This window comes from Pangasianodon hypophthalmus, chromosome 7 (genome assembly GCF_027358585.1).
Source record: "Pangasianodon hypophthalmus isolate fPanHyp1 chromosome 7, fPanHyp1.pri, whole genome shotgun sequence".
NCBI classification, from domain to species: domain Eukaryota; kingdom Metazoa; phylum Chordata; class Actinopteri; order Siluriformes; family Pangasiidae; genus Pangasianodon; species Pangasianodon hypophthalmus.
Genome location: NC_069716.1, coordinates 13,010,216 through 13,023,019, shown reverse-complemented (window position 1 = coordinate 13,023,019; position 12,804 = coordinate 13,010,216). Strand labels below are relative to the sequence as shown.

At 40.8% G+C, this 12,804-nt stretch overlaps 1 protein-coding gene across 5 annotated transcripts in view; it reads left to right on the top strand.

The window, feature by feature from the left end:
- fbxo38 (F-box protein 38) overlaps nt 1-12,804 on the top strand; it is a 93,362-nt gene that overhangs the window by 18,701 nt on the left and 61,857 nt on the right. For 4 of the 5 annotated variants that reach the window (XM_053235461.1, XM_026917723.3, XM_034305916.2 and 1 more), the window contains 5 exons: nt 9,771-9,989; nt 10,342-10,475; nt 11,110-11,273; nt 11,369-11,534; nt 11,659-11,934. In XM_053235461.1, coding sequence (XP_053091436.1) covers nt 9,859-9,989; nt 10,342-10,475; nt 11,110-11,273; nt 11,369-11,534; nt 11,659-11,934 — 871 coding nt within the window. In that variant the 5' untranslated portion in view covers nt 9,771-9,858. Of the gene's footprint in view, nt 1-4,547; nt 4,675-9,770; nt 9,990-10,341; nt 10,476-11,109; nt 11,274-11,368; nt 11,535-11,658; nt 11,935-12,804 lie in introns of all 5 variants that reach the window. The other variant, XM_026917724.3, reaches the window with a different exon arrangement.

Sequence of the window (12,804 nt, the reverse complement as noted above, 5' to 3'; positions counted from 1 at the left end):
TAGAATATAGTAACGTCATCAAATTTGAGACTGACAGTTAAATTCAAAAACTTAACTTCAAAAGTTAAATTCACTGTGTTCATTTTAAGAAATATAAAAATGCTGGGTGCTACCGCATAGTGTGTTGTCATCTCCTTTCCAAGATGGCGGCGCGGTAGCATTCAGCAGCCACTTTGGGTTCACAAATATGGTGCATGTTACGTGTAGCCTACACCAATTGGGGAAACTTTTCAAAGAGATGTATATCGAAAGCACTGGTGCACATGTCTATCATCAATAACTTTTGCTGGGCATTGGAGAACAAAGCTCAGGAGGAATAAACGATGGCCTGCGCGAAGAGCTACGCAACCTTGGACTGCTATGTGAACCAGGCCCTGGGACCATGGTATTGCCTGATGCGGCTGGCCGGGAGAGAGAACACTGGAAACATCGTGTGAGGTGCAGTAAGCAAGCCGGCATCCGTGCTAGGCTAAAGGCTAACCCTAGCCACCCGTCTCTACCATCTATTCTCCTCTCCAATGTTTGCTCTCTGGACAATAAACTGGACTTACTCAGACAACAGCTAACTACCCAAGGTGAAGTCAGGCACTGCTGTGTTTTCATTTTTACGGAAACATGGCTCAACGACAGCATTCCAGACGCAACCGTTCAGCTAGCCGGGCTAACCGCACATGAAAACACATGAAACACACAAATAGCAGTCTTCCCCCCCACACTGGACCCATTTCAATATGCTAACATCTTAGAAAGCTGCCAACCGTCCCAACCGCTCAACAAAGGATGCTATATCTGCTACCATCCACCTTTCTCTGACTCATCGGGACAAAAAGGACAACTATGTAAGGATGCTGTTCATAGACTTCAGTTCATCATCCCACAACAACTGATAACAAAGCTGAGCCTGCTGGGTCTGACCACCTCCCTCTGCAACTGGATCTTGGCCTTTTTGACTGGGAGACTGGAGCAACTCTACCTTCAGCACCACCACACTGAACACTGGCACTCCCTAGGGCTGTGTGCTCAGTCCTCTGCTGTTCACACTGTTGACTCATGACTGTGCTGCAAAGTTCAGTTCTAACCACATCAAGTATGCTGATGACAGTACAGTCGTGGGCCTCATCAGCAAAAATGGTGAGTCAGCATACAGAGAGGTGTACCAGCTCGCAGAAAGCTGCAGAGACAACAATCAATTTCTTAATGTTGATAAGACTAAAGAGAGGATTGTCGAATTCAGGAGGACCCAAGTGGACCACTGACCACTGCACATCAATAGAACTGTGGACAGAGTCAAAAGCTCCAAGTTTCTTGGTGTGCACATGACTGAGGACCTCTCCTGGACTCTCAACACCACCTGCCTAGCCAAGAAGGTCCAGCAACGCCTCCACTTCCTGCGGAGGCTGAAAGCGAGCCAAACAACCCCCTCCCATCCTCATCTCCTTCTACAGAGGGACGATAGAGAGTGTCCTGACCAGCTGTCTCACTATGTGATACGTGAACTGCACAGTCTCCGACCGCAAGACCGTACAGTGGATTGTGAGAACAGCTCAAAAGATCATTGGAGTCTCTCTACCCACCATCGACACGTCTTTCAACAACCACTGCATCCGCAAAGCTACCAGTATTGAGGAGGACCTCTCTAACCCCTCTCATGGACTCTTCACCCTCCTGCTATCTGGTAGAAGGTACAGGAGCATCCGTGCCACCACCAGCAGACTCCACAGCAGTTTCTTCCCTGAGGCAGTCAGATTACAACACCCTATTGCCTCCCAATGCTCACCTGGGCTAGTCAAACACCTAACCCGCTATGACTCAGTACCACTGCATATAAAGATGCATCATATACCTTTATATTATGGAACTCGCTTGTGCTGCTACATCACACAGTAGTTTACAATCTACAGCCCATTCTATGTGTTTATTTTTCTGTGTATTTATTGTCCCATCTTGCATTTGTCTGACATTGTATTTGCACTTCATTTAGTCTTGCGTACTGTGCTGTGTTGCACCATGGTCCTGTAGAAGTGACATTTCATTGCAGTGTGTGGAAGCTGTATAGAGGAATGACAAAAACTCACTTGACTTGAGATGTCCTGTTTTCTGTGTCTGATAAAAAGCTAAATTCCAGTAAATAGAAAAATTAAACTGTAGATTTGTGCAACAGATCTGCAATACTAAGTGCTCCTTTATTGTAAATCACTTTGTTGGTTTTTAGGAAATATGAATGCATACTTCAGAAAAAGCTCTATGCTATTGTGCTATTCATATTTCATGGCTTATGAAAATGGGAAATCTGACTAACATTGGTCTACTACTTTCTGAAATTTGCTTTCATTAATTCATTGATAGATTGATCAGTTGATTCAGTTACTTTTCACTTTTCCTGGTGGGGATCATAGTGGAAGCAGGCTGAGAAGGCTGAGTTCAGATTTTCTATCCTCAACCACAGATTCCAGCACATCCTGTGGAATCCCCAGACATTCTCAAGTCGATTGTGAAATATAATCTCTCCATCAGGTGATTTTGTCCGCCCCATGGTCTCTGTCCAGTGAGACATGCCTGATATATCTGTAGGGTGCTGCCTGTGAAAAGTCCATTAATAGGGAGCTGGTCCCCCCTTTGCTCCTATAACAACCTCTACTCGTCTGAGAAAGCTTTCCACTAGATTTTGGAACATGGCTGGTGGGGATTTATGTCCAATCGTCCATAAGAGCATTAGTGAGTTAGCATTAGTGACCCTTACGCGGGTCACATGGGGGTATTTAAAGATTATGGGGGGGAGAATAATTTTTGACACAACGAGCTAAATTAATAATCTTCATTTATTTATGTCTACAGATTTGAATGTATGGTGGGTTTCAAAACAGATTAATAACAAAATTTGTCATGCTCTCCTCCAAATTGACGTTAAGAACTGTATTAAAACTATATATTAATGCCTTTCAGAATCTGTGAATTGCATATATTCCAGTTTCAGTTCAATTTCTTTGTTTTTTTGAATGAAGAAGGAATGTCTCAGCTTTCTAAGATGTAGCCTAATTATTTTTTGCTAATATTTAAGCGTTGTAAAATAGTCTAGTCAGTGTGTCAATTTTTTTTTTTTTTAAGAAAAAAAAAAAAAGCTCTCTAAGATTAAAAACCATTTTAGTGAATTATGTTTATTTTGACATAAATTATATAACAGTTAAGGGAAAATATATTGCATACCAAGCTGTTGGCGTCTCCTCGCGGTTGAAACATGGGTCGTTACGTTACGATGCGCTACAGGACTCAACGACAGTCAGAGATGGCCGGTGCAGCGCTGTTTATGGAATTCAAATTCTAAAATTCTAAAATAAAGACAGACTGTTTGAACCGGTGATTTCTTTTTTTCGCGTCTGTTGATGTATTTCATAATTTGATCTGAGATGAAGCAAATACATTTGTGCGGGAATTTCTCACATTATAAAAGTTAAATTTGCGGGAATGGTTTAAATTATGCGCAATCCCCGCATTATATTATATAACTTGCTGAAAAAGTTATATTAATAATTATATGTTCTGATCTGCAATACTAGTGCGTATTCATATAATATAAAATTATACATACATATACACACACACTGATTAGTCATAACATTAAAACCACTGATAAGTGACGTGAATAACATTTATCTTGTTACAGTGGCTCCTGTCAATGGGTAGGACATATTGGGCAGCAAGTAAACAGTCAGTTCTCAAAGTTGATGTATTGGAAGAAGGAAACATGAGCAAGCGTAAGGATCTCAGCGACTTTGACAAGGGCCAAATTGTGATGGCTACACGACTGGGTCAGATCATCTCCAAAATGGCAGGTCTTGTGGTGTGTTCCCAGTATGCAGTGGTTAGTACATACCAAAAGAGGTCCAAGGAAGGACAACAGATGAACCGGTGACAGGGTCATGGTGCCCAAGTCTCACTGATGGGCGTAGGGAGCGAAGTCTAGCCCGTCTGGTCTGATCCCACAGAAGAGCTATTGTAGCACAACTTGCTGAAAAAGTTAATGCTGGCTATGATGGAAAGGTGTCAGAACACACAGTGCATCTCAGCTTGCTGCATATGGGGCTGCGTAGCCACGGACGGGTCAGAGTGCCCATTCTTACACCTGTCCACCACCAATGGGCATGTGAGCATCAGAACTGGACCGTGGAGCAATGGAGGAAGGTGACCTAGTCTGATAAATCACGTTTTCTTTCATATCACGTGGACAGCCGGGTGCATGTGCGTCACTTACCTGGGGAAGAGATGACACCAGGATGCACTGTGGGAAGAAGGCAAGCCAGCAGAGGTAGTGTGATACTCTGGGCAATGTTCTGCTGGGAAACCTTGGGTCCTGGCATTCACGTGGCTGTTGCATTGCCATATACCACCTACCTATACATTGATGCAGACCAGGTACAAGGTATTCTCTAATGGTAGTGGCCTCTTTCAGCAGGATAATGTGCCCAGCCACACTACAAAAGTTGTTCTGGAATGGTTTGAGGAACATGCTAAAGAGTTCGAGGTGTTGATTTGGCCTTTAAATTCCCCAGATCTCAATATGATCAAGCATCTGTGGGATGTGCTGGACAAACAAGTCTGATCCATGAAGGCCCCATGAAGGCCCCGTGAAGGCTGAGAGCTGTTTTGGTGCCACAAGGGGGACCTACACAATATTAGGTAGGTGGTTTTAATGTTGTGGCTGATCGTGTGTGAGATATAATACATATATATATATATCACACTGCCTGACCAAAAAAAAAAAAAGTCGCACAATCTAATATTTTGTTGCACTGCATTTAGCTTTGATTACGACACGCATTCGTCCTGGCATTGTTTCAACAACCTTATGCAACTTCACAACATTTATTTCCATCCAGAGTTGCATTATTTTTTGGCTGAGATCTTGCATTGAGGACAGGAGAGTCAAACCACTCTGTAAAGTCCTCTCCAGCACATCCCAAAGACTTTCAATGGGGTTGAGGTCAGGACTCTGTGGTGGCCAATTCATGTGTGAAAATGATTCCTCATGCTCCCTGAACGACTCTTTCACAAGTTAAGCCTGATGAATCTTAGCATTTTCATCCTGGAATATGCCTGTGCCGTCAGGGAAGAAAAAGTCCATTGACGGGATAACCTGGTCATTCAGTACATTCAGTTGCTCAGCTGACTTCATTTTATTGCTGCACAATGAGGCTGAGCCTAGACCTGACCAGTTGATGCAACCCCAGATCAGAACACTGCCTCCAGAGGCTTGTACTGTAGGCACTATGCATGACGGGTGAATCACTTCATGCATTTCCCTTCTTACCCTGACACACCCATTGCTTTGGAATAGGGTAAATCTGATTTTATCAGACCACATGACCTTTTTCCATTGCTCCACAGTCCAGTCTTTATGCTCCCTTGCAAATTGAAGTCATTTTTTCTGATTAGCCTCACTAACAAATGGCTTTCTTGTGGCCGCACAGCTGTTTAGTCCAAATTCTCCTCACATTGTGTGTGTGGAAATGCTCTTACTTTTACTATTAAACATAGCCGCGAGTTCTCCTGTCTTTTTTTTTTTTTTTTTTTTTTAACGATGTGACATCAAGTGTTTTAAAGATCTCCGATCACGATCATTCAAGATTTTTTTTCGACTACATTTCTGCTGTAAAGTTGACAGTTCACCACTATCCCTCCAGGCTTTAATAATGCACTGGAGATTTCATAACCCAGTTTTAGTGATTTCAGCAATCTCCTTAGTTGTTTTCATTGCTTGATGCAGGCCAACACTTTTCCCCTTCAGTAACATGTTTTCCACGACCATGGGATACGTAATCTGCCATGGTTGTTTAAGAAATGAGAAGCTATACACTGCATCAGTTAAGGTTAAAAGAATTGTTGCCAGCTGAAACATAATCACTGCAGTAATGATCCAATCATAGGCTCTTGAGTATTTGCCTTTTTAAACCTTTTGGCCAGGCTGTGTGTGTGTATGTATGTGTATGTATGTGTATGTATGTGTGTATATATATATATATATATATATATATATATATATATATATAATAATTACACATACACACCAAAAAGCATTACAAAATTCAGGTGTTTTATCAAGAGTAGTTTCAGTCTCCCTTAAGGTGTTAATTGTGGGCAGGGCTTACTAAGATATACTGAAGATGACTAGTATATGTAGCGCTTAGAAGCAACCATACCGAAAGCTGACTTCTTACTCTCTCCACTTTCTGGCACTAACTGACACCTGGATCACTCCACAGAGCCCTGCTACACCGGCTGCTCTGTCCTCTGCCCATGCTTTCTCTCAAACTCCATGAGAAACTGGCAGGGGTGGTAGGGTTGCCCATCTCATCTCAACATCTCATCCTTTGCATTCTATGCAGTTACAGTTACCACTCTGATCAACCTTATCACTGTCATCTGCTACCCTTCTGTTTCACTAGGAGACTTTCTTGAAGAAGTGGACATTCCCTATCAACAGCATCCCTCTCACTCTCTCTCCCCTTTCTCTGTAGCTTCCTGGACCCTATCGACCCTTTCAGACCCTGACTCCATTTCCTCTCACCTGCTGGAGTCAGACACCGACCTTTTACTTTTTTTTTTTTTATTTCTCTTTGCTTTCCTTATCCATGGACCTGTTCTGCCCTCTGTCTTCTAAACCCAGGAATGTTCCTTGGTTATCTTGTGTATTGCACAGCAATTGTAGAGAATTAAGGGGAATTAGAGAAATTACAATGGAAGCCTTGTTACGAATAATTTTACCTTGACGTAACGCACATGGAGAAAAAGCAGTGGACCTAAAACAGAACCATTTGGAACGCCAAACTGGTGTTCATGTATAGAGAAGTCACCATTTATATCTACATACTGATAACGATCAGTCAAATAAGTCCTGAACTAGGAGAGGGCTATTCCTTTAATTCCAACATAATTTTCTAGTCCATCAAGGAGAATATGATCAGTGGTGTCAGAAGCTGCACTAAGGTTAAGCAACACAACCAAGGAGACACAGTCCTGATCAGAGGCCGGTAGTAGGTCATTTACCACTTTAATCAGTGCTGTCTCTGTGCTATAATGAGGCCTAAATTCTGACTGATAGATTTCATGAATCTTATTCCTATGTAGGTGTGAGTATAACTGCTGTTCTACATCATTTTTACAAGGCCCCTCCAAGCTGATCCGCAGCTGAAATGGAGAGCACCAGCATGATCTACACCAACCATAGTATGTTCTAAGGGAGAAGATGACCTCTTTTAAATTAATTTTATTTTTTAAAAAAACATGAATGTGTCTAGACTATTTGGGACTGCTCTCCCTTACTTTGTAGTCCTGCTTTATTCTCTTTCTCCTTGAAAATGAGCCATGGGAATGTTCTCCGCCACTGCAGGTTAAAACTGTGTTTCCTACTGGCAGTGAAGGATGAACTGGTGTTGCCGCCTAGGACTTCATTTAACGTTACTTTTTCTTCTTCATCAACGACTATTTCACTCAAAGCTTCCAAAACTTCAGTTTCTGTCACGCTCAGTCTTTTGAAATAATAACTAATATTTTGCATATGTTGCTAGCTAACTTCAGCTGTCTAGCTCACTGTGTGTTCACTTGTGTTTTTTTTAAATTTATTCATTTATTTTTATTTTTAGAAAAGGTGATGTCTAGAGTGCCCTTTGTACTGCCGAGTGGATCACACAAAAAAGCGGTGCGGTTCAGCGCAGTGACTACGTCACTGTTATCAAACTTTTGGATGAAAAAAAAAAATTATAATTAGAGGCTGCTTGGGCTGAATTTTGTAATGCTTTTTATTTGGACACATGCTCCTAAATACATTTTACAGTTTGAACACACATTTTTAGTTGCAAATGCGAGTTTAACGCTCACACTGTCGAGCCCTCTACGACGAAGGCATGGATCAAGGCTCTGCTCTGTTCTGGTACCCAGGTGGTGGAATGAACTTCCCTTGGATATCCGAACAGCTGAGGCACTGACTGCTTTCAGATGACGATTAAAGATGTACCTCTCCATGAAGTACTTAAATTAGAATGCCTTGTGTTGTCTTGTGTGTTTTTCATACTATACTACCTACCTAAAGGGGTTTTTAAGCTGATAGTAATCTTAGTCCCTGACCTAGTGAACCAGTATGAGGATGTATTTATTGGTTCTTCTGTAAATCACTCTGGATAAGGGCATCTGCCAAATGCTGTAAGTGTAAATATGTCAGACAGTGAGGAGATATAGTCCCCTCCGGAAGTATTCGAATGGCAAGGCCAATTCTGTTCTTTTTGCTATACACTGAAGACATTTGGGTTTGAGATCAAAAGGTGGCTATTAAATGATGGAGCATAATTTCAGCTTTCATTTCCTAATATTTACATCTAGTTGTGTTAAACAACTTCGAACATGGCACCTTTTGTTTGAACCCACCTTTTTTTCAAGTGATACTGGAACAGGTGACTGACAGGTGTTTCTTGTTGCCCAGGTGTGCCCTGTTAGATTAATTCTTTAAACAATTTATAGCTCTGAATGTCTACTTTTGGTTTGAACTCTAGGCTTCACCTGTGAAGTCTGCAACCAAAAATTAAGTATTGTTTACTTTAATTTACTTTAAGACTATCTGTCCCAATACTTTTGCTCACCTAAAAATTGGGTGGTCTGCAACCAAAGGTTCCATGTTCTGATGCTTTTTGTTTAACTGTCCAACAATAATCAACTAACGTTGATGGATTGCAGTTGCTCTGGTACCATTTTTTTCCATTGTTGCAGTTGCTTGGTGAAACCTTTGACCATGTTTGTCACTGGCTGTGCCAAGATTTGCAGGGAAGCAGTCTAAATGCAGAAAATGAATCTTTAGTGATATTTTGCATAGTTTTGTTTGCTTGATGCATTTTGTTATCCAGCTTGGATGTACACACATGAGGAACTTTATTGGGAACACTAATACTGGGTAGGGCCTTCCTGTGCTCTCAAAACAGCCTCAATTCTTCATGGCCTGTATTACACAAGATGTTGAAAACATTCCTTTGAGATTCTGGTCCATGTTGACATGATCGCATCACACAGGTCATGCAGATTTTTCAGGTGCACTTTCATGCTGCGAATCTGCCATGATTCTACCACATCCCAAAGGTGTTCTATTGGATTCGTATCCGGTGACTGGGAAGACCACTGAAGAACACTGAACTCATTGTCACTTAAATGAATCCAGTTTGAGACGACTTTTACTTTGTGATGCGGTGCATTATCATGCTGGAAATAGCCATTAGAAGATGGGTAAATTGTGGCTATTCTCTGTACCGTTCTCTGTAAACTGTAGAGACTGTGTGTGTCTGACAATTCCAGAAGCTCAGCAGTATTCCAAAATACTCAAACTAGCCCATCTGGCACCAGCAACCCTGCCTCAGTCAAAGTCACGGAGATCATCGACTAACATTTTTCCCCATTCTGATGTTTTATGTGAACATTAACTGGAGCTATTTACTTGAAACTTCATCTTCCATTACTAGTTTTTTTTTATTAGTTGCAGGTCACCAAGCTTGATTTTTGTAAAGTAGTCTAACTCACGAATGCAAACAAGTGCTAAAACTATGTTATCTGAGGTAGTGATAAGATCACAGAGAGGTTACATGCCACAGCACTCTCTGGTGTTATGTCTTTTAGTTACAATTTATTCTAACAAATGTAGTGTTATGTATCACACATGATCCATGTCTATTAATTGTTGCTTTAAATGTGTATTTTGTTGGTTTATATTTTTTATTTTATGTGTCATTTTCTCATAGAAAACATAGATGTGAATGCCTAAAGAGACCAGCGTTTGATGGATTGAGTAGCTTGCAATTCTTGACTGACTGCAACACTATCCAGGACATGATGGGCCCTAGGCGAAAATCCACTAAGACAAGTGTGGTTGGAGGAACAAATTGCACTTCTTTGCAAAAAGAGGAACCAAAAGATTACATAAATGAGCTTTCACATGAGGTGCTCTGCCATATATTCCGGTTAGTACCGTATACATATTACATCACTTATTCACCCTAATTATCTACAGTGAAGTCTCTTTGATTGTGAGAATTACAATCAGTAGTGAGCTTGAGAAAAGAATGTTCACACCATCCATTACAGAGCTTGAAGCAAATGGAAAATAAAAATTGGGTGCATATTGCATTTTTGATTCAGACTAACCTGAAAAAAGGCTTGCTAAATTCAAATGTATGTGGTCTTTTGGGACTGAATTTTTAATTATTTCCCTATCAGCAACTCATTTCAAGCTTATAGCTTGCCTGAAAACAGAATGTGAAAAAAATGTCCATATGGAAGAACTAATCAAATTTATTTTTCGCCCCTGTGAAGCTATCTGCCTTTGCCAGACATTATGTGCATGGAATGTCTATCACGAAAGCTACAAGAGGCAGTAACTCTGTATTTGCGGGTGGTAAAAATGGTGGACCTATGTGCCAGCCGGTGGTGGGAGTACATGCCTTCAGGTTAGTAGAGCTTATTATGCCAGGTGGGTTGGCTTACACGCATGTCTGTTTTCTAATGATCATTGTTGATCATTTAACATGGAACATGGTTTCATATGTACTTCATGCATGGCTCCCAGTGGATGCAGCAGTCTTAGTGTTCATCCTATTGTTATTAGGTCACAAATTTGAATCTCATTGTCATCTGATGATGCTGTTGCCATCAATGGTCAGAAATCCAAGAGTGTCTCATTGTCCTGCCCTGCTCTCCTCTATTGTTCAGTTTCTAGCCAGTATTAGGCGTCTATTAACTATTGTTTGTCAAAGTGGTAATTTGGCAGTATGCCTTGTGACATTGCAAGGGTAACATTTATGGCTGGCTTGATTCATTAGGTGGAGGCATGTTCTTCCCTTTGTCCTTCCAGGCTGGTAGCTGAGTAGATAGGAACTAGCAATGGCTAAATTAAGAGCGCATGCATTCAGGTTTGTAGATGTCTGTGTGCCAGTCAGATTGCCTTTATAAGCATATTTTTGTGTCCATTTTTGTGCTGGACACGTGACATGATTTTACAGATGGAATATTGATAATGGCATATTGAGCAGTCCAAAAATAATCCAGTTCTAAAATGTTTTCTGGTATGTGCATTTCACATAGGATTTACAGACACAAATTTTCTCACACTTCTGAAGAAGATGCCTGACTTGGAGCAGTTGTATGGTTTGCACCCACGTTATTTAGAGCGTAGAAGGGTCAGGGGATATGAAGCCTTCAGTATTCCTGGTGTTTTGGAGGCTCTTCAGTCTTGTCCCAGTCTTATGGTGAGTGTAGGACATTCAAGTAAATGAAAATGGTTAGTTTCTTTATTTTATCCTCCATGCCTTCTTTTGTTTCCTCAAATTAATTTTTTTTAAAGGGTGTGGAGACATCTCATTTGGAGCTGGTGGAAGCAATATGGAATTACATGCCTCAAGTTCACATCCTTGGAAAGTTCAGGAACCGCAATGGGGCATTTCCTATTCCCCCAGAAAACAAACTTACAATTCCAGCTGCAGCTAAAATTCAGACCCTTCATCTTGTTGGTAGGGTTAAAACTGTTACAATTTCACTATGTAATATTTTAATAGTTTTTCAGGCATTGTTAATTTCTCGGGCTAAACTTAAATATGTGGTTCTATTAATATCTAAAATAATTTAATTCCTCAGGGGTCAATGTCCCAGAAATTCCTTGTGTGTCCATGCTCAGACACTTGTATCTGAAGTGGGTTCGTCTTACAAAACCTCAGCCATTCAAGGATTTTTTGTGTGTGAGCCTGCGCACATTTGTGATGAGGAACTGTGCTGGTCCCACCAACTCCTTGAAGTATGTACCACTGGTGACAGGTTTGGCCTCTGCACGCAATTTGGAGCAGCTAGAACTTGTAAGGGTTCCTTTCTTAGGAGGACTGATGCAACATGTGGTGGAGGACAGCTGGAGGTCAGGTGAGGACAACTGCCTTCAATGCTTCTGTCTGTTTATCTGTTTTCCTCACAGTAGCTTGTAAAGCAGTGAAAGTTTAAATTTGTGGTGTCTGTTCGTGTCACTTAGTGCATATACAATATAGTGTAATAAAGTAATGTACTAGGGGTGGGCAATCTGGCAAAATATCTTAGCACAGTTTTTCAGGGTGGATCATGATCCATGATTTTTTTCATGTTTTTTTTTGTACTGTTGTGACTATTGTGCAAATTTACTGAACAGAGCAACCAAGCTAATTTCCCTACTGATGAAAATATAGCTCAATAAGGAAATATACTCTTAAACAAAAAGAACAGACACCCCTAAGGCCAAAGTCCCTTTTCAAACAAATTTTAGTGAAGTGCACTTCTCAAGAAAACAAGAAAAAAGTAAACAATTATGTCTGAAATAAAAGCAATCAAGCATGGATACTATATGTAAAAATGTTGAATAAAAAAATACATAATCTCTGCTAATATGTTCAGTATTTAGAAGTGAAATACATGGAAAAGTGATTGACAGGTGAGTATTTATTTAAGCAACCTCGCCCGAGCAAGAGTGCTGTTACACTGAATATCGACATGGCTGTAATTCGGCCATAGACACAAGGCTGCAGGTAATCACAGCCATGCTGATATTCAGTACAACAGCATGATTGCAAGTGTGATATTGCCTTTATACAACAGTTCTTTTACCAAGAAGTTAGTATCAAGTTACTGACATTTCAGACATATGACCAAATATTTTGTTTATTTTTGCTCAATCAAATTAATTAGTTGTCAAAGAAGCCACAGCTGGATAGCTTGATAGCTGGATGGACGTTGCATGTTGCCACGCAACGCACAGACTGAATG